Source organism: Balearica regulorum, chromosome 13, assembly GCF_011004875.1.
Source record: "Balearica regulorum gibbericeps isolate bBalReg1 chromosome 13, bBalReg1.pri, whole genome shotgun sequence".
In the NCBI taxonomy this organism is placed as follows: Eukaryota; Metazoa; Chordata; class Aves; order Gruiformes; family Gruidae; genus Balearica; species Balearica regulorum.
The window spans coordinates 15,936,304-15,957,105 of NC_046196.1; the positions used below are offsets into that span (position 1 = coordinate 15,936,304).

Consider the following 20,802-nt stretch of genomic DNA (forward strand, 5'->3'; position numbering starts at 1 on the left):
GTCCCCAAAACAGTTTTAGGGGAGCGCAGTGGCAGCTGACGGTGTATGAGAAGGGCAGCGTGACCGCAGCAGGCGCCGTGTACCGCCGAGCGCTGGTAGGGGTACGCCCGACGCTCTCATTTAACGCCCCCCGGCCCCAGCCGTGCGGGCTGGCAGCAGCAGCACCCCGCACCCCCAAAGCGGCCCCGGACCCTCCCCGCAGCCCGCCCCCCCCCCCCCGGCCGGCGGTACTGCCCTCTGTCGCCCTCCGGCCGGCCCCGGCTGCACCTGCCGCCGGCGGGGCTGGGGGAGCCGGGGCGAGGGCTCGTCCTCCGAGCGCGGCTCCTCCCTGCAGCTGTCCCGCACCCCTGGAGCGCCGGGCCGGTGGGCTCCCGCCGGCGGGTCTCCCGGCAGCCTGCGCCCCGCTGGGGGCCCGCCGGCACCGGGACGGTTCTGCCGTGAGAGGAGCCGCCGCTGTCGCCCGAGAGCCGCCCGGCCCAGGGCTCCGCTCCTCAGCGTCCCGGGGCCGGCCCGGCGGCAGAGGCGGGAGGGAAGGCCGGGCTCCGGGCGGCGGGTGACAGCCCGGGGCGGGGGGGTGGCCGGGGCCCACCAGCGGCACCGCCCGCCCCGCCGCCGCCCCCCTTCCCTGCGCGCGGCCCGTGTGCCGGCGGCCCAGCCGGGCCCCGCCTCGCCGCGCTCGCCAGGAGGGGCGGGGGCTGTGGAGCGACGGCAGCGAGCAGGCAGGCGCGGAGCTGCCCTTCCATAGGAGCCGCCATTAGCGCTGGGACCCGGTGACAGGGTCTCGGCGTCGGCGGCCGGCGCGGCGCGGGGAGCGGAGGCAGCCGGGGTGGGTCCCCGTTTGATGGATCCCCGGATTGCCTGGTTCCAGCCAGAGCAGCTCGGCCCCTCGAACCGCCTGTGGATGCAGATCTGGGAGACCACGCAGGGGGTCCGCAACCTCTACTTCCAGCAGCAGCAGCAGCAGCAGGAGCAGCAGCAGCAGCAGAGCGCCCCCGCCGGGGCCGGCCCGGCCTCCCCGCCCGGCATGTACCGCGCCCCCCGCGCCGACCCCCAGCCCGACTTCCTGCCGCTCGAGAGCGCCAACAACCAGCACAACCGCAGCCACCACCAGGCCTCGCCGCCCCCGGGGGCCGCCGCCTGGGCCCGGCCCGCACGGGGGGGGCCGCCCGCCGCCGCCGCCGCGGCCGCCAGCAACAAGAGGAAGCGCGACAACAAGGCCAGCACCTTCGGGCTCAACTACAGCCTCCTGCTGGGGCCCCCCGGGCAGGGCCGGGCCCCCGCCCTGGGGGACGAGCCGGCCGCCCGGGCCCAGGCCGGCCTGGCCGAGCCGCTCTACACCGGCACCCCCTGGAAGAAGAGGAACTATAGCCAGGGAGTCGTGGGGTGAGTGGCCGCGGCGCCGGGCCGGAGGACGGGCGGGCGAGAGGGCGCCGGGCATCGGCCAGCGCCGGGCCTGGCCCCGGCCCGGCCTCCGGAGGAGGCGGGGGCCTCGGCCCTCCCCGCCCCGGGGCCAGCGCGGGGAGCGGCAGCCGCACGCCGGGGCCGGACAGCGGGTGCCGCGCAACGGGGCGGCCGTCGAGGTGCGGCGGCGGGGGACGCTGGGCCGCGGCACCTGAGGCGCGGCGGCGGGGCGCGGCCCAGGCCCAGGCCCCGGCCCCGGCGGGTGGCGCAGGACAGCCGGGCCGGGGCCGCGGGGCACCGCTCGCCGCCGGCGGGGAGGGGGCAGGGGGCGCCGGGCCTCTGCTTCGGCTGTCAGTGCCCGGCGCGGCACGGGCCGCCGGGAAACGGCCGTGCGCACCCGCCGCGCTGGTGCCGGGCGGCCTGCGGCGGGGCAGCCCCTCGTGCGCCGCGGCGCTGAGCGTCCCGTCCTGCGGGGCCAGCGGCGTCGGGCTGGGCTGGGCTGGGCCGGGCCGCGCGGCCGGGGCGGCCGCTCCTCAGGGAGCGGGGAATAAACGCGTTTGGCGGCGGGGGGCAGCGGGTGCCCGTGTGCATGCTAATGGTGCGGGCACGCCTATCCGCAGGGGACGGGAGCTCCTCGCAGGCTCTTCTGTCACCGCGTGTGCACGTGGGGCGCGTTACACGCTCCTCGCCCGGTAACGTGCTTTGCTCCTCGAACACGGGGGTTCCGCTGGTACCCTGCCGCTCGCTTTGCGGTTATTCTGGGGTTTGTTGCTGTTGACACGTCTAATAGCGTTGCTGCTCACGCACACGCTGCGGGGCCGGACGAGGCGCTTCGGTCGCTCGGGGTGGGGGGGTGGGTGCTGACTGGGGGGAGGACGGAGGGCGGAGGAGAGCAGGCAGCAGGCTGTCAGCTGGGCAGGTCCTGCACGCCTGCCCGCCGCAGCCACCGTCAAGCGCGCTTAGAAAGCTTTGTGCTACGTGTGGAACAAATGCACGGTAGGAACTATAACTTAAAAAACCCTGATAATCTGCTGCCGTTAAAAGAAAGTGCGTAGACTAGGTAATTACGTGGGGAGCGTGTTTTTAAGACCTGACAGAGAAGGTATGCACACATGCTGGCACCCGCTTTCAGAAATAGAGCTGCATGCATGTATAGAGCATTATGGATTTCAGTATGGGATTATTAATGGTTTTCATGGAGCTCTGACTGTGGAATGCGTGTGCTGATCCGAGTATTTTGTTCGTAGTGTTTTGGTGTTAGCTTAGGTCTCATCGGTTGGCGTTGCACGAGCCCACAGAGATAGAGGACAGGCAAACGTTTACCTTCTGTTTACCTGAAAACTGTTTTGAGGCCTCTCTCCTTCCTTTTTTTGAAGCACGGGGATGGCTTTTGATATGGGTGATGCCCTGGATAAAAGCCATTCGGTAACTTCTGCGGCCTTCTTTTTTTTTTTTTCCAAAGTTCATACTTTACTTTAAAAAATATAACCTTTGCCTTGACCCATAGCATATCCCTCCTCCCCGTGGTGAGAGCACATTGACGTATATTTGACTTACTAAGTCTGGATTTCTGGTGTGGTGCGTGCAGGTGTAATACCCTTTTTCCAATCCTGCTCCTTTACAAACACATCTGGCTTCGTTCCAGGGTTCAGATGGCGGAGGTGTATGGTGACAGTCGAAGGCTGGGAATAGCTCATTTTAGAAATCAGTAACGATTTGGGTGCGTCAGTTTTTGTGTGCCGAACTCGTACCTAAGGGTCCTTCAGCTGCCTCCTGCTAGAAAGCATTGACCTCTTTGCCTTCTGAAATCACTGTTCTGTAAGATTTGCCAAAATTATTATGCAAATTTTCTGGTTACTTTGGAAGACAAACTCTCACCACCTCTGGCTCCCTATTTTCTTGCCAGTTCCTATGTTACCTTCACTGCTGGGGTTATAATAATTAATAAAATGACACTGCAGAAGTGTGCTATTTTAAATTCTGTAGTCACTAGACATTGGAACCTTCCATAACTTTCTTCACAAGTCTTAAAAGTAATGTGTGCAAAACATACCAAGTACTGAATTTTTCTAAGTTAGTTTTTGGACTCTGTTTATCTTCTAGCTTGTCACTTATTTACTTGAAGGTTGAGGAACGTTTTTAGAAGTGGCTTTCTCTATTGTAAATCCATAAACCTTTTCCCTATATTGAAGATATAGAGGGGAAAAAAGGGTGAGCTTCAGCAAGAGATTAATAATAATAATAAGAAAAGCGACAGCAACTGTACCAAAGTATTCAAGGTGATGTCTATTGCTAGAGTAGAATTTTGTTTAATCAGCTTCAAACTCGCGGAAGCACATTGTGGACTTTTTTTTTTTTTAATAGTATCAAAAAGTACTCAAATATGTTGGTCTGCATTTGGCTTGACTGTCTAGTTTGTGGCATGTATTTACATGATGCTGGGATTCTGTTTTAGCTGTTTCCTTTGTTCAAAGCAGGTTAAGGTAGAGTGTCTCTAAGATACACCCCTACGTTGCATTGCCTAAATAATGCAAGTGAGTGGTATTTGCTTCTAAAACACTACTTATTCCAAAGGTATTTAGAGGCAGTTGGCTAACAAATCTTGAATGAAAAATTGCAAAATCAATTTCTAAAAGGGGCTGAATCCTCTTAGGAAAGCACAGAAAATGCTTAGGTCTTGGGGAGGTTGCAGTGTGACCGACTGGCTACTGGCAAGGCTGCAGGAAGCCTCCTGTGGAACTGCCTGTGGTGTGCACCGAGGTGCTGCCATCGCTCCCACGGACGAGTTTCTTTTTAATAAGGCATCTGTCTTGGCTCTTGAGACACCGGACAGTAATGATGGATAGAGAGGTTCGTAACCCAGCAAATGAGGCTGTTGCTACAGTAAATATTTTAAATTAATTATTTCCAACGTGAATTCCCAAATTTGTGTTGACTAATTCTAACAGTTACTGGGGGGGGAAAAGGTACCTGCCGTTCTCTTACAGCATTACTTGTGTGTTCACAGTACCCTTTTCTTCCCTAACTGTTTCAGTGCACATTGTGAAAAAATAGTAAAGGCTTTCCACACTTTTCCCTATATACCATCCTGTAATTTTCTTCTGTTAATCACTTGAAATTTTGAGTCTTTTGAGTGTTGTGGAACAGTCCCATGTTCAGAAAGCTTAGGCCTGACTCGGTGGCACACACAGTTGAAAGCTGACATGTGGCATTCATTTTTCCAGTGCAAGGATGTCACTTGTGTGTACAGCTGCACACCACCAGCTCTGAATACACAGTTATATTGATCAGCTGTCTGGAAAAACAGTCCAATAATTTTTAGTTAGTTGGACAGTTTATGTAAACACAAAACAGTGGGTACTAGCTGTCTAAAGATTTAGGTAAGTAAAATATGTTGAAATAGTAGAGATTTTGGTTAAAAGCAAAGTATCTGTTCAGTCAAATCTCTGAGATTTTTCTTTTCAAGTTTTTATTTTTTGTTGAGAAACATACTTTCTTAGTTAATGCTATTTATACATACAAAGAGATAACCAAATAATTAAAAATAGCCCACAACAATATTGGTTTTTATTTCAAGATAGATTTCTTATAAAGCATGCGCAATATTTGCTAACATTCACCAACGCTGAAATACTGACAGTTCGACACGTGGCCAGTTTATACTCCCACAGAGCTACTAGTGCTATTGTACACATTGTGTTCTGGCCCATCTTTAGTATTTTCCCTTATTCTAAGTTTTCGGACATGCAGTTCTATTAATAATGCAGATGTTTGCATTACAAGTACTCTTCTTTGTTGTGGCACTCTTTGTGAGTTCTGAAATAGTGCTGTAAATCAATTGTCTAGTGCTACCTGCAGGTTGCTTTGCACCAGTCGGATTCAACTTGTGTATCTTACCTCCTCTGGGGACTTGGTCAACAGACAGTAGTGCTGAAAAGTCCAGATAATTCAGAAAATGAATGCAAAGTTTTCCAGCGTGTGTATGATGTTATTTTTGACTTCACACATAACATACCTTTACAGAGTTTAATTGGATATATCTTGACAGGGTACTTCGTAGCAAAACTAAAGGCTGTAGAAGGATACGTGGATTGGGATTTGGAGGGGATTCTCTCTGTGTGTGTGTGTGTATGTCCGGAAGGCAACAGTGAATAATGTTAGTAGTGTCATAATTAAAAAGGAAGAAAAAATATTTGGGATATGGAAATGGATGTTTTACAGCTGTCACTGAGTTGAGACTGAGCCTAGCTAAAAGGTGATGCAAGAAGAACTGCTTAAGCCAGAAGCCTTAAGCGTAACAAAACCCCAAAATAAAGACTTGCGCCTGACTTTGGCCTGTCTTCTCGCAGGTTTCTGTGATTCTTGTGCAAAGGAAAGAGTCGGGTTGTGACGTAGTTCCCAGGTAGGATATGTGGATTTTGGGACTCTGTGGAGACCTGGTTAGTTTTCACAGGAATCTGCAGCCAAAGGCAAGAACCCAATTAACGTGTGAGTTTAAGGAGGGAGAACAGTAATACGTACTCCTGAGGAGGAACCTGAGTTAAATAGAAAACTGTATTTTGAAGTATTGAATGTACAGTGTTTTGAAGTACTAATGGAAACTTCAAGATGAAGGGGAGAGAGAGTCCTGTGCCCCCCAGAGGAGGGCTGTGCAAACGGCCCTGCACACGCTTGCAGGCTGCCGAACTAGTTGGTAGAGAATTGAGCAGGCTTCAGCTTACCTGACATAAGGGTTCCCAGCATGTTGCCCAGGATTACAGAGGATGCCATGAAATAAAATCATAACTACTTTAGGAAGAAAATAGCTTGAAGCCATATGTCTTTGCTACAGAAGTTCTATTATGATTTTTTTCACGTGAAATTTGTCAGCCTCTCAGGTCTTTTAATCTCTTCTTTGAAAGAAACTAAGTACGTTAAGGCAGGTGCAAGCTCATTCTCCACAGGCTTTGAGCTGACCAGAGCACGTGTAGCTACAGTAACGCAGCCGTCTGCTTGAGATAACTTACTCTGTGTCTCTTCAGCTCTTACTTGCTCAGGCCCTTGCATGGTATCGGCCGCAGTGGCATGATCTCCATGTGCCGGGTGTACAGTGAGCAGAGCAAGTATAGAATCATTTAGGTTGGAAAAGACCTTTAAGATCATCAAGTATGTGTACCTGCAGCAAACCGTCTAGCCAGACCGAATGCCTAACTTAGGGAAATCTGATAAAATCCTAATCAATTGTATTGTTGTTCATCATGTAGTCTTAAGTGCTGCAATCAAATGAATGGTTGGTGCTGGATTTGTTGTTGCATTACTCCATACACGCAAATGCTTCACATAAGTAAAACAAGGACTTCTGTGCCCAGACTTCTGGTGAAACAGTGAGGTGTGTGCATGACTTCTAAATGTATCTTCTGTTAGAGTAGTGGCACGCATTTTGGATTAGAGAAGACACGTACGTTAAAATGCAGGTTGCGGTTGAATTCACTGTGTACATCATGCATAAAAATGAATTATTCAGGAAAAATTCATAGACACAAATCTGCTTGCTCCCCGAAAAAGCCTCTTAGAGCAGTACTCTCTCCTCACTGTAGCTGCGTGTGTAAGCTGTAAGGTAGAAGTGCAAGGATGTGACTCAAGTGCAAATCCTTGTCTTGTATCTGTCTGATAAGATCCACCGCCGCTCTCCGTCTCGTCCTGAGTCATGCCACAGCACAGTTCTGGCAGTACCCTTGTGACAGCTTGTGCAGCTCTGGAAGGCGGTCGTCTGGCTTTTGTGGAAGCGACATCGGCTATTTCCCCAGAGCCTCCTGCGGAACAAAATTCCTTCTTCTGGAGGGGTGGGGAGGGAGAAACAAGTTTACTGGGGGATGAACATGTTGGACTAGAGGCACTTTGAGGAAACCTTTAGGAAATACACTGTAAATATTATATAACAGTATTGCTTGAGCTTGCAGAATTTTGGCACGGTGCCACCATTTCGGCATGTTTTGTTTAAACAATTTAAGGAGGGCTTCAGAGGCCTGCTGATTTCTTTAGGGGCAAGGAAACAGCATGTGAATGTATCTTGTGAACTGTTTTGTTTTCTCCAGCTCTTATCTTCTGTTTGGGACTTGGGCACCTATTTACCTTGGAGTGGCTATATAAGGAACAGAAGTTTGGCGGACTTTTTTTGGTAGATAGGGATGTCTATATTAAGTAATAGGAAGAGTATGTCATTCCCTCTTGTGCGCTTGCTGATTCCCAAGAGCTGATACATGCTTTCAGTAGCAGTATGCAGTTGAAAAAAGAGGATCTCACCCAAATCTTTATTAGTATTATATTAAATGATGTTGGGTTTGTAGCTCTTATTTTTTAATTGGCAAACTGTTAGTATAAGGTCAGTTTTAGGAAGCCCGAGATTGTATTGTTGGCCCTAGCAAATAGATGGGGACCTGTACCATGAAAGCATACTGTTGCTTAAACGATCTTACTGTTATATTTTGTTCCTGGGCAGCTTATACTCACTTATTTAAGTTGGAATATGAGGTGTGTTTTTTTACTTTGGGAATCTGCAAAACTTTGAAATGTGGTTTTGAGAAGTTGTGTATATAACCTTGCTATCGAAATAGCCAATAATATAATACTTCACATTTCTTTTTATAATTTGGTTGTTCAGAATACATCTCTGAATATGGAGCATGTGCTTCAAAATAGTGCATGTGCCAAAATTAAAGCGGTGACTTTTACCGCAAAGTTTTTTGTTTATTATACGTGATGTAAAACAATGGTTCCAACGCTCTTTGCTGGATGTCAGAACAGGCAGCAGCAGCAGAATGCGGCCCAGAGCCAGGTTAGGTATTTTCTTGAGGTGTGTGTGTGCTGGTAGTGATACAACGACATAACCAGTGAAAATCTTGCATAATACATATTATAAGCAAATAAATACTATTGCTGTTCTAGTGAGCAATTTGCGTGCTAATTCATTGTTTGAATGTGCTTGGATTTCTTAAATTATGAGCATTCGTCTTTTTGAATTATCTGTCTGGATGAACTGCCAAAGAGTGCTCAAGATGTTAGTCATATTTGAATATTGCATTCTGTCCCTTTGCCTAGAAATTGGGGCTAAAGAAAATATTCAGATAAGCAAGAAAAAGGAAAACTAGTGAGCTGGATGCAGGCTTCAGATATTTTTCCTAGGCTGCTAAATAGCTTTACAGAAGGAGCAATTTGAAGTTTAATAATTTTGTAACTTTCCCTACAAAAGATAACGCAGCAGGAATTTTTTCCAGGAATACTGTGAATTTAGGATGTCAAAGCAAGATGTAGACATGGATCGAGGCCACAGAACTCTTGTTTGCAAGTTTGTACAAAAACCTCTCCTATGGATCTCTAGAGCCTGTTTAAATCTTTTCAGTGACTTTGTATTGGTGATGCTCATGTGTTGTATCATAATCATGCAATTAATGTATTAGTATTGCTTTTGATACTAGCTGTCCCGATGGTTATCTTTCTGACCCTTAAAGCGTGGCCACCTACAGGGATGAGAAGCTCTGAGGGTGGGTCACAGGTAGGAGGCACCTGCCTCAGGGCAATTCCAGCACATCAGCTCGGTGTGAGGATGAACTGGCTGCATGACTGGGTCTGAGGATGTCTTATGCTGGTACATCAGCAGCATCTGTTAATTTTCTTCCTCCCATGGTGACAATTAAGATTATTTGGCAGTCCTTATTCCAGATCAGCCTCTCTGACAGTCTCGTAATGTCCTCCATGGCATGAGAACTACGTCTGAATTATTCAAAAGCGATGTGCAGCTAGAGAGGCACAGTCTTACTACAATTGGTTGAGAAGGCTTTACAGTGTGGAATTCTCCATCACCATACTGCATTGCATACATCTTGCAAATTTTTTTTTTTGCATTGGGTTTTACAGGATTTTTACTGGAAAACAATGCTAGAAGAGGCTCAAATAAGCAGAGGCTTAGGATCAAAGAAAGTGTCTGTGCATCTCCACTCTTCCATCTTATTGGTGTGATTTATTAGGGAGGAGATAAGCAACACAGTATTGAAAATGTTGTTAGACAGCATGGAGGAAATAGTGTTGTGATTCTATAAGTAATGGGATATGACAATGGGCAAATGCAAGCATTAAAGACCTCTAGAAACTTGCAGATCAGGGAAACGAGAGTGTGTAGGTGAGCAGGAACATTGGCTGATCATCTTCACACAGTGTGGATTTACTTCCAGGTAGATTTAAGTACACGCATTTAAAGTGTCGCATGTTTTCTTACAATTACTTTGTTTATGTACCCAATAAAATCTGAAAGAACTTGCATTAACCATTAACCTGTCACAAATATCAAGTATAGATAAGCCCTTTATATAGTGTCATGCTGTAATTAGAATAAGAATACCACTACAATACAGTGTGCAGGAATATCTTGCAATAGTCTGTTGACTAAGGTGTTGATCTCACTGTTTTGTGTCAAGGTGTAGTCTGAAGATAGCAAGTCCTTAATCAAAGCTTATTGACCTTGCTTGACCTCTTGATGTTGTGATTGATCTAGACTGAGGAAGTGTGATAACATAACTTTCTTCTTTTCTCATTGTTAATTTTAAAGCTATTCACTTCCTCTGTTACTTTAGGAGCAGCTTGTATTTTCTTAAATACTACAAAAAGCAAAAGTTTTTTGTTCTGGTTTTGGAGTTTTTTTGTTTGTTTCATTTCAAAGGGATTGTTACAAAAAGCATACCTCTTTATATGCATTTATGTTGCTCCCCCTTCTCCCTCAATGAGATTTTGGCTTTAATCTAAAATAAGTATGCATATAATTTCTGAAAATTTTTTGAAGTTTTACTCTGGACTTGTGCCTTGCACGATGCCTTTCTCTCTTACGTATTCAGAGGTACTCCTGGTTGGCAAGCTTTCCACAACTGTCGGTTAATGTATTGAGTTAAACATAGGGCAACGATGAACTATCTTGATATGAAAAATGATCGTGATTGCAAATCAGACAGTCTTGGGTCAGTATTGAGCCAGGCTGAAACAATGAGCTCTTGATTATTTTATTTAATTTTTGCTTTATTATGTCGCACTCTTTTTCAGTTGAACGATTCAACTCACGTGCTTGAGGATCTTGTATTTACTTAGGCTTCTGGTTGTGTTTTGGACTCAGTGTCTTACTCCCATTCATCCATGGGGATTTTTCCTTGTAGTAGTCATACTTGGCAGGTGCTCACAGGAGAAGATTTTCATGTTGATATTTGCCTTGAAGAGCCAGTTCGTTATTTGAGGTAAGCAGCTTCTGTGCCCGTACCTCTGCTTCCAACATTAGGTGGAAGAGAAGTTTGTCTCATCGAGCTGTTAGATTTCCTCTTACGGGATAGTTTTTGAGATTAGGCAGGAAGGACAGTACTGTCTTGCTTTTGTTGCTGTCTTGTCATTACATTATACATCACCTGCAACTGTTTTTTGGGTTGCGTTTTTTTTTGTTTTTTGGGGTTTTTTTAGCGAAAATCTATCCAAATTTGAATTAACTAGTCATCTTCTGAAGCTGCTTTTGTTACAACTGGGCCAAATGGGACAGGGCACATACAGCTGGCAGAAGATAATGTTTCAGTGACAGTAAGTAGCAGTGTCAGCTCCCGGCATAACAGCACCTTGGAGCAAACGAAGAGAATAACTCTGTAATACCAAACTTCCTCTCTCATTCCTTGTATAATGCGGTATTTGCCTGTAGGCATTAAGTCACTGAACATTATATGCTGGAATAGTTCACTTCAGCCTTCACTCCTCTGAAGCGTACCTGCTTCAGGCATGCTGAAACGTGCTCTTTCTAGTTGCGATCGATTCAGCAGTTTGTAGAGCTTGCAGCGACCCTCTTGTTTTTCTCATAGCTGGTCTCCACTGCTGCAACTTCTACTCATTTTTTTGGTACACTAGACAGATTTGCTTAATCTTCAAATTATTACTGAAATTAATTTGAGAGAGTGGTTTCAGTGAGTTGCATGACTCTTGAGTGGGTTTCTGAGAGCTCTGCACAGCCCCTCACTCTCTGTTTGGTACTTCTGTCAGAAGACTGTGTACAAATGTGTTAATGCACAACATGTGGACGGCATGAGGGCGTGTGCCGTGCCAGGGATGTCCCATCCTAGGGTGGGTTCCAGCATTCACCTACATGACATACAGCCTGGGTCAGTTGTGAGGGTTTAACTCTCAAACTGTTCGAAGTCCCATTTTTTCACCGTGTGGTGATTCTTTTGTCCTTATGTCCAAGCAGAACCCAGCAATTGAGGTAGTCATATGAAATCTTTTATAAGTCATCTTTCAGGATATACTGATGTTGCTGAATTTTAACATTTTGGACTCATGGGAAGTATTTCAGTGAAGTATTTTCTGGGCTTATATTGGTGGTTTTCTGGGAGATGTACTAGCTGAAGCTTCAGGGGAAAGAAGATTATAAAACCCATGATTTGACCTATAGGCTTAGTCAGAGACCAGCTTCTCCAAATACTTGGATGAGACCAGTCACCTACACGGGAGGAAGAAGCATTTCTTCCAGTTCCTGACATCGAAGCTCTTGAGTGTATCTCTCTATCACTGGGCTAATAGAGCTGACCTCGGGAAACAGTTTTCTGTGATCTGCTTAGGCATTGTCCTTTTTTGACGGTTATTGTTGGTAGCTTTCTAGCCCACAGTGATAAGCAGAGCAAAAGGAGGCTGGTGACTCTCCAAAATACTTTGCAGATTGAATACTACTGCTCCAGGCCCGTGGTTTTCCTAGTACCCAGGCATCCTGCCTTACAAGTGGGAGTATCTGAGCACAAGAGAACAAACCAGAATATGAACAAATAGTTTCTAATATATGCTTTTAAGGGAGCATATTACTGCATCATCAGTCCCAAAATGAATAGTGTTGTTTAATCTGAACATGGTTCACTGTGCACACCCTTACTGTAAAGATAATAAATCATCAAAGTAAAAAGTTACCTGAAATGTTCCTTGTACCTTGCCATAGTATGTGTGATTGTTGTTCCTCCTCCTCCTTCAAAATGTGCCTGCTCCGGTGACTTTTGAGCATTTGTAAGTGAGAGGGAGAACTGCTTCTGAGATTTGAGTTTTGCCTGGATATGACAGCAGCACGTCTAAACTTGTATTAATATTGTAGCAGAGTGTCACCAAAGTGCAGTAAGAAGTAATGAATGGGTGATAAGCTGGTTCTCACCGTGTGTTAAACGGGTAAGTTGGGGTCACTGTCCATTTTGCTTGAAGAATACAAACTTAACATACAAACTTAAAACCTTGTGGGTTTAATAGTAAGTGCTAACTTCAGAGCTTTTCATAAGGAGTTTTGAATACTTCTGATATAGGAGATGCGACCAAAGTGACTTGTGGCTAATTTTTATATTCCTTAAATATTCCAAAATGCTGTGCAAAATTCTCTTCTATCAAAAACAAACAAACAAAAGCCACCCAAAGCTGTGAATGTTAGAAAATGTTGGAAAGCTTTGGAAATCTGCATTGACTTTCCAGGTGGCATACTGGCACTACAGATTTAATTTGAAAATGTTACTGAAGCAGAGGTATTTAGAGTTTTATTATGTTCTTGGTTCTTCTGGCTACTTGGCAGCTAAAAATCAGGCTTGCAGCACAGACGGACACGAGGTGGCTTTGTGGAGTTAGCGCAGGGCGCTCTCAGGTGTGTGTTACCGATCTGCAGGGACAAGTGTGTACACACTGCCGGCTGCAGGGAGGAACTTGGACTTTAAACAGCTTTTTGACTGGTCTTTGAAGTAGACAGTGTAAGCCTGGAATTGTGGTAGTGTCTCTCTTCATTCTTAGGGATTGGCATGGGCTTCTTTAGGGTGGATGTTGAAAAGTTTAAATCAACTCTGATGGAAGGAGATAGGAGTTAATAATTACATTGCTCTCCTTCCTTTCATTTAACTAATCTTTCCAGTCAAATAATTTATCAAGTCATAAGCAAGAAGGTTTGCCAGGCAGAAATGCATGTGAAAGTAGAGGACTTTTCTCCACTCTTCTGCGTCAGAAGACCCTGTGAGATCCGCCGCACACGTGGCCGTTTACATGGTGACAAAGGTCTGTGGTGCGAGTTTTTAGCTCCGATCAGAGTCTTCAGATGGAGATTTTTTTCCCAAGCACGCGTTATCTATCAAAGTGCTCGTCAGCCTGCAGGGAGTGTGTCAGTCTCGCCTCTGCCCAGGCAGCATACGCTGTCATTTATTGGCAGGTCACAGAGCGGTTGTTCATGTGATAATTACTACACTAACAAAATAGTAGCTGGGCATCAGTGGTCTGCAGGTGGTAAGTGTGCTGTGCATCACTCGCTTCGTATATGCTATTATCGTTATTATCATTATTAATTATCATTATTGTATCTTCCTTTTCTGCCATAAAACTGGCTTTATCTCAACCCACAAGTTTTACCTCTTCTTTTCGATTCTCTCCCCAATCCCACTGAGGGGCAAGAGGGCGAACGCTCCCTGGCTGTTGTAGCTGCCGGCTGGACCTCGCGGGGATTTGCTGGCTGCGGGGTTAGTGTTAGAATTGTAAGAAAACCTAATGTTACTCTGTTATTGGCAAAGTTCAGGTAATGTAAAGTGAACTACTATTGATAGTTACTTTTACTTCTTGGTAAGCTCTTGTTTAAAAAAACTTGTAAACTATTGTTTGATCTTTTTGAGTGAGAGCTTTTTCAGCACGAGGAATTGGCAGGCTGAGGAATTACTAATTCCCCACTATAGGAAATAGATACCTTTAACTTCTCTGTGGTTTTAGCTGTTTGGAAATTTACCTCAAGTTGTAATTACGGAATCTATGAAGTGCATGCTAACAGTTGCACTTTAAACTTAAAGGCTTTTAAAAATATGTATCTGTATTTTAAATTACGAGGTTGCAAACTGCATAGCTGGTCTGTATATGTAACTGTTCCAACAGACTAGTGCTTTTCTACAAGTGAGCTAAAGAGAAACCTTGCAGTATTTGATATGAGATGTTGGAATTACTGGTGTGTTTCAAGAAAATTAGATATTACTAGAGTTGAAGCCTTTTTGTCATTATGAAATAAACCAGCTATTTCCCATCTCTGCTCTTCCCACTTTGTTTTTCCTGCACAAAACTTTTCTCTCCTGCTTCATCTTGTTCTTTTGTTAGTACTTTATCTTTCAGCTCAGTTGAGGTACCAGTTTCTCGCAATACTTTTTTTTCTCCACTCCTCTGTTAGCAAAAGACATGCCTTACTTTGGCACTTGCTTACAGAGTTGGGAAGGAGGGATGATAAGTAGATAATTTTCAGGGAAGAAATAAAAGCTATTCCCACACATGTAGTGATTCAGCTAGATTGTTTTCATGTACAGTATGATTTAAAAAAAAAAAAAGGCAATGGGAAGTAAGGGTACTTCTCAAAGTGCTCTTTTGAGTTGGCATTTGATGTTTTTGCTGGAAATGCTGTAAAAATAGAGAGCAAGACTGCGTATGTATATGGCATGGGGTTAAAAGCCCGTGGATGGGTTGCAGAGTTATACTTCAGATTGCCTGTTGGTAGGACTAATTCAAACGTCTGATTTATAATTAAAGTTCAGTAGGACTTTTTTCCTCTTCAGAGACAAATTTCTGTAGGAAAAATTGTAGTACATCTGAGTGTATTTTAGAAAACAAAGCACACATTGCAATTTATAAACAGACAAAAAGTGCTCAATTCTACATTGTCAGGGAAAGAGAGCCTCTTGCATTGCTTCTGGACTAAAGAATATGCTTGAGAGTTGTAATGAGAAATAACCTGAATCAGTTTAAAGAAGATTGAAGCAAAGGATCTAGAAAATAAAAAAAACCAAAAACCTGAAAAGATGGAGACAACAATTTAAATAATTGAAAAGAACTGCCCACATTGCTGCTTTCTCCTGTGTTTTAATATGTCTCTACTACTCTTTGGCTGTTTCCATTAGACAGTGCTATTTTAGTGCTTTTTTATGATACATTTAAACCAATAAGTTATTGTTAAATCCAGAACATAAATAAAAAGCTGCACTAACTTGAGGGGTTTAGGGGAATGGGTGTTGATTGGGAGGAAGAAAGAGGGAGCTATTCTGTATGTTTTCAATTATTTGCACAGGGTAGAAATTGTAGGTCTCTGTAATACACATTTTTGTGGAATCTTTTTTTCGTCCACAGCATTTGAAGAAATGCGTGTAATCAATCCACCATAAATTGTTGAAGCGAACAAGCTCCATTCAGAAAAGTGTTTTCAAACTCAGTATCAGAGTGATTAGGTTAATCCTGAAAGACATTAGTCCTGAAAACAGAATCTGGGTTCCTGAATCATTTACATATTTGTGAAAATTTTGCCCTCCCTCGGTCCTAAAAGACAATTCTGTGAATTACTCAGCAGACGACAAACGCTAGTCAGAAATGTCAAGCTGTTCTTGGGTAAACACGGAAAGCTACTCAAATACCGCTTGGTTGCTGGAGGTGGTTTTCAGGATGTAGATACGCCACTCGAAAGCGCTTCTTCCACTGCTGCCTTTTTGCCCCTTGCCGTCTGGGTGGAAGCGACCGCTGCTGCCGTCCTCGAGGGCTCCTCTTCGGGCTCCCTGCTCCGCTTTGGAGAACTGGGCTGCTTTAGCTGAACCGATGAAGGTGGTGGGATTTAACTTGGCTAACTTCGCCTTAGACGGATTAGGGAGGTTTGTGTAATCCTGTTATAAAGATCTTGTCGCCGGGGAGTGGTAACAAACACCTGGGCTATAATGGAAGGGGCCAGAAACAAAGCTGATTTGCCTGGCTCTTTGCAAAGTGAAGTTCTCCATTTGCATCTTCGGAAACTGCTTTATACAGTAGATACCCCGATTTTTTGTGATGTTTAGTAGTCATATGGCAGTGGAATACCTGTTTTTTCTGCATGTCTGTTTTTAGGTAAACTGTGAAAAGATGGTCTGTGAAGCTGTATTTCAAACGAGTGAACTGAACTGAAGAAAAATGTGTGTGTGATGAAAAACCCAGCTCCTTAAGCTTTCCTGGTTTTGTTAGGTTACTAATACGGACACCTTTTGGAATGTTTCATTTTAAAGCTCCCATAGGGCATATGTGGCTCAAAATATGGTTACTACGTGACCTATAATATATTGATATGGTTCACTAACTAGGGGTATAAAAAGTGACGGTCAAAATCTCAGGCTTTTGAAAATTCTTTGTTTTATTATGCACAATGTTAGTTTCATATGAGGACTGATGTATCAGTCACCACAAAACTGAACTGCCTAGTAAATCACCTGCAGGTGCAGTTAGGTGGGTTTTAGTAGCTTCAAACGTAGCAAATATTGAATGAATTTGTCTGCTACAGAGGCCCAGGTGGTAGGGAGAGGACCTCAGGAGATGCTTCATATCTGCAGTTCCCTTTGCTACTCTAATGTTTGGTTTTGCTTGAGTTTGTAGGTGGGAAAAATAATCTGTGATCTGTAGTGTCTGCTGTTGTTCCTCCTTCATTATTCAACACATGTAGATGGTAGTAGTAATCTAGAAATTATTTTATTAAGCTCGTGGGAGATTAATGTTAAAATTGAAAGTTAATTTGGGAATCTGTTGGATTCTCCATCTTGCAGAGTGTCAATGTTGCTTTTAAAATAAATATTTTTAAAAAAATAAATAAAATTGGGGGGGGGAGGGAGGATTGGGCGCTTTGTTTCTTTCCTTTGCCGTAGGTACAGTTTTATTCAAAACCGCTTCAGGACCAAGCAGGTTGCAGATGGGAGAGGGCAAAGCTTTGTTTAGTTCATGAAACTTCCGAAGGATCAGAACTTCCTACCATTATTATTTATTTTTACTGTTGCAAAAACAGTACCATCTTTTTATTAAGAGAACACCTTGGGAAGCTTCAAAATTAAGTTATTCTCTCTCCTGTGCAATGTTAGCTTTCCTGTTGGGAGTGGAGGGAGGGAGGGAGGGATGGATGCAGTTATGCAATCTTAACTATTGATGCTTTCAAGAAGCTAAAATACCTCAGGTTACTCCTTCACATTCTTCCCCAAAGACAATTATAAACCTGAAATTCTACAATATTTTTCTTTTTGCCTTTGATTTATTTATTTTTTTCTCCAGAGGAGACTTAAAATGGTTGGGGCACTGTCCTATAGGAATTACTCATCCAAAGAAAATTCAGATACAAAAGGCTTATTTGATGCTACAGGGGTACATTGCAAATATCCCATCCAAGTGTGGATATAAAATCAATAAACTTAAATCAGAAGTGATTCATTTTAAAGTATAGAGTTTGGGAAGGCAAGTGTCTTCTGTGTGTTTATTGCTTACTTCTGCCCACTGTCCGCAGAGGATCTAAATAATTTAGATTTTCATCATTCTGAAAATGAAGCTTCCTTCAGAAAATCCTGCCAAAGAATAAATTCTAGTGCATGAGCACTATACTGTGCTTTTTGCATATGGTTAATATCCATTGTTTGAAATTACCTTCAGTGACGTTGCAAATAGCATTTCCTGTGCAAGGGAATATGTGTGCCCAAGGCAGAGGAAGCTCTTTGGGATGGATGAGCAGAATTTTTAACCCAGTCTTTTTTAACAGTTGGAGCAGAAGCTATGGGTAACACCCTGGTGAGAGAAGTTAGACCATGCGTGCCTGCATAATTTCTCCTGTGAAATAAAGATTGAAGAAGACCCAGAGGAGAGTGGAAGTATAACACAATTCCAGAATGACAAAAGCAGGAAACTTTTCAAATAAAACTTATTGCTCTGGTTAATATGATACTGCCTGTTGGTATGCTAAGGCAACACTTAATTGTTATCCTGTGATTAAGCAAAACCAGTTAGAATTATCTTCATCTGGCTGGCTACTCTGCTTAGCAAGACTGTGCTCTGCTTCTAGCCGCTCAGGGCAGGCAGGGAAGGGCCAGGGTCTGGTCCCAGCTGGTGACTGGTGAGCACTGGGCATTGCTTGTGTCGGGATGGCTTCCTCCGAGCTGCCGAATGAAATCTGTGAGCACAGTGAGCTGGTCATTTAGTCTGCATCAGGATCCTAGTGCAGAAGTGAAACTTGTAGCATCTCCAGTTACATTTCCTAAAGCGATGTGCCTCCCAGTATCATTCTTGGTTCCAGTTCTGGACTTAAAGCAATAGCGAGTTGTGCTGCTTTATGTGTCAGGTAAGCGATGTGTATTGTCAAGTGTACGTGCTTGTCCACATATCTATCTGTGTGCTGTGCATATAAAACAGAAATAACATTTTGTTCGTACATGATTATTTTTTAATTGATTGCAGAGGTGCAGTAAGATTCATGCTCCAGAATAACAACATCTTGGATATATGCAAACTAGTTTGAGAATCCTGAGTTGAACGTTTAGAGCCCACAAGTTGTGCTACAAAGTAAAGTAAGGCGTGATCAAACTAAGAAAGAAATGTAATGCACTGTGTTCCATCTGCATAAAAGCTGTGGCTTTTCACCCAAACGGCTTGAGGCTAGCAGAGTTGTGTTCCTCGTAGTGCTATTCACTGATGTTACAGTGGGAAGTCCTTTGGATTACAACTTTTGCAGCCATAATTTATTTTTTAATGACACATCACTATCTCTGTCAGATAAACGTAACAGACACTATAATCTACTAAATTTAGTGGCTACTCTTCTCTATAATTCTGTTCTGTCTGTGAAATTCTGATGGAATCAGCTTACCAAGCTTGAAAACAGGGTATGATGCAGCTAGTACTTTGTTTTAAAACATACTCAGAGACTATGTAAGAGACTACTTTATTTTTCTTTTGCCCACGTGTTACAATTTCCTGAAGTACAGGACAAAGACCCACTCATTTACAGCTATTTACTGTAATAAATACAGTAAACTAATGCTTTGATGCATTGCAGAGAACTCTCTCTCCATACATCCTAAGTAGGTCTTTGGTGTTGGTGTGCTTCAGTATGACTATAAAGCCAAATGCAATATCTCTCTCTAATAAAATCAGGTTTATTACAGTGTAATTTCCTTCTAAAAACAAGTCTCCTTTTAAGGACTTTTATCTAAAATAACTAATGAATGTAATGTCATTAAATAATAAAATACTGTTATGATGCCAAAAATAACTTCTTGGTCTCTTTGATCTTCGTTTTGGCTAAAGATATAAAATTCCACTAGAGACTCTTGTAAATAGACTCCATTAATCTAAACAAATTGTTTTGAAAAAGCAACTATAATAGATGTTGATTAAGACAGTGAATAACCTTGAGTTTTAATTTTCAATACAGCTTGAATTAACTCCACATTAATTGGAGTCACGCTTCTAAGTCATGTTGTACCGCTCCGAAATCTGTGTGTGGCTACTTCTGTTTGTCTTGGCTTTAATTAATCATTCTCTTATTTCTTGGCAGCAGCTGTTACTGGGCAGGGAAATACAATTCCAGGTGTAGTCTTGAGTCTTTACGGCTTCTGCCTGCCTTCTGCCTGCTGTGGCTCTGCAGCACAGGTGGTCCTAGCAGCACGGAGTATGGGAGCAGATGAAACGCAGATATATGTCTGTAGTATTTCCAACCGGCATGCTGATAGGGACTTTCACTAGTAGTCTCTAAGCCTTTCTTCTGTCGCTGAAAAGGTTCAAATTTCAATTTTTCTACGTCTGCATTGTTTAATAACATTCAGTGCACGTGTAGTGTAAGTTGTTGTGTGTTTGCACGCTGCTTAATTTTTTGTTTTGCCATAAAGCTTTACATGACAAGAAGGATCCCATTTAAAGAGATGCAGACATATGTTATTTATGTTTAGAAAAAGAAATACATCTGGTTCTGACAACACATCATTATTTTATGCGCTTCTAAAGAATGCACCAGTTGATACAATTATCTCGATTAAGAGTGTCAGTGGAGTTCATAAAGAGAAGTGCCCTGAGAACTGCAGCGTCTATGTGACTTGGCCCTTGGTGCACTTTGGGGACCTCATTTCTGATTGCCTTGTTCTTTCAAAGTTCCCTTATGGGGCAAGGGAACAATTAACTCCCGTAAAGTGGAAGCCCAGGAGCAGCTGAGTCCACTAATGACGGGCAGTATGGATTTGTGCTGTGCCATACATGAATTTCTCCCGAGGGATAGTCCCTCGGTATTACCCCACCACGTCCTGTGCTGTTAAGTGGTGCCACTCCTCATGGTACGCAGTGCCTGCGTGCACTCAATCTTACCTTGCTGAAAGATTGCTCTGGGGCAAATCTTGTACCTTGTGGATGTAAGCAGTCTGTTCCAGCTAGTCCAGAGGAGCACAGGCTGAAACGGGGCTGTGTTGCTTGATCAATTCCCCACAACGTAGTCTGCAAAGAAAGTAAAGATTTTGCCAGCCATGATGGGAAGCCTTGGGCTGACTCCCAGGTCTTCCTGTAAGCTGGGTCACCAAATTACAGTTGAAAAATAACTGATGTTTTCTAGTTTGATGGTGTTTATCC

At 44.4% G+C, this 20,802-nt stretch overlaps 1 protein-coding gene across 1 annotated transcript in view; it reads left to right on the top strand.

Moving 5' to 3' along the window:
• Positions 1-699: 699 nt before the first annotated feature.
• TENT4B (terminal nucleotidyltransferase 4B) overlaps positions 700-20,802 on the top strand; it is a 43,985-nt gene continuing 23,882 nt past the window's right edge. Inside the window, exon 1 of the mRNA XM_075765255.1 lies at positions 700-1,383. Coding sequence (XP_075621370.1) covers positions 842-1,383 — 542 coding nt within the window. The 5' untranslated portion in view covers positions 700-841. The remainder of the gene's footprint in view (positions 1,384-20,802) is intronic.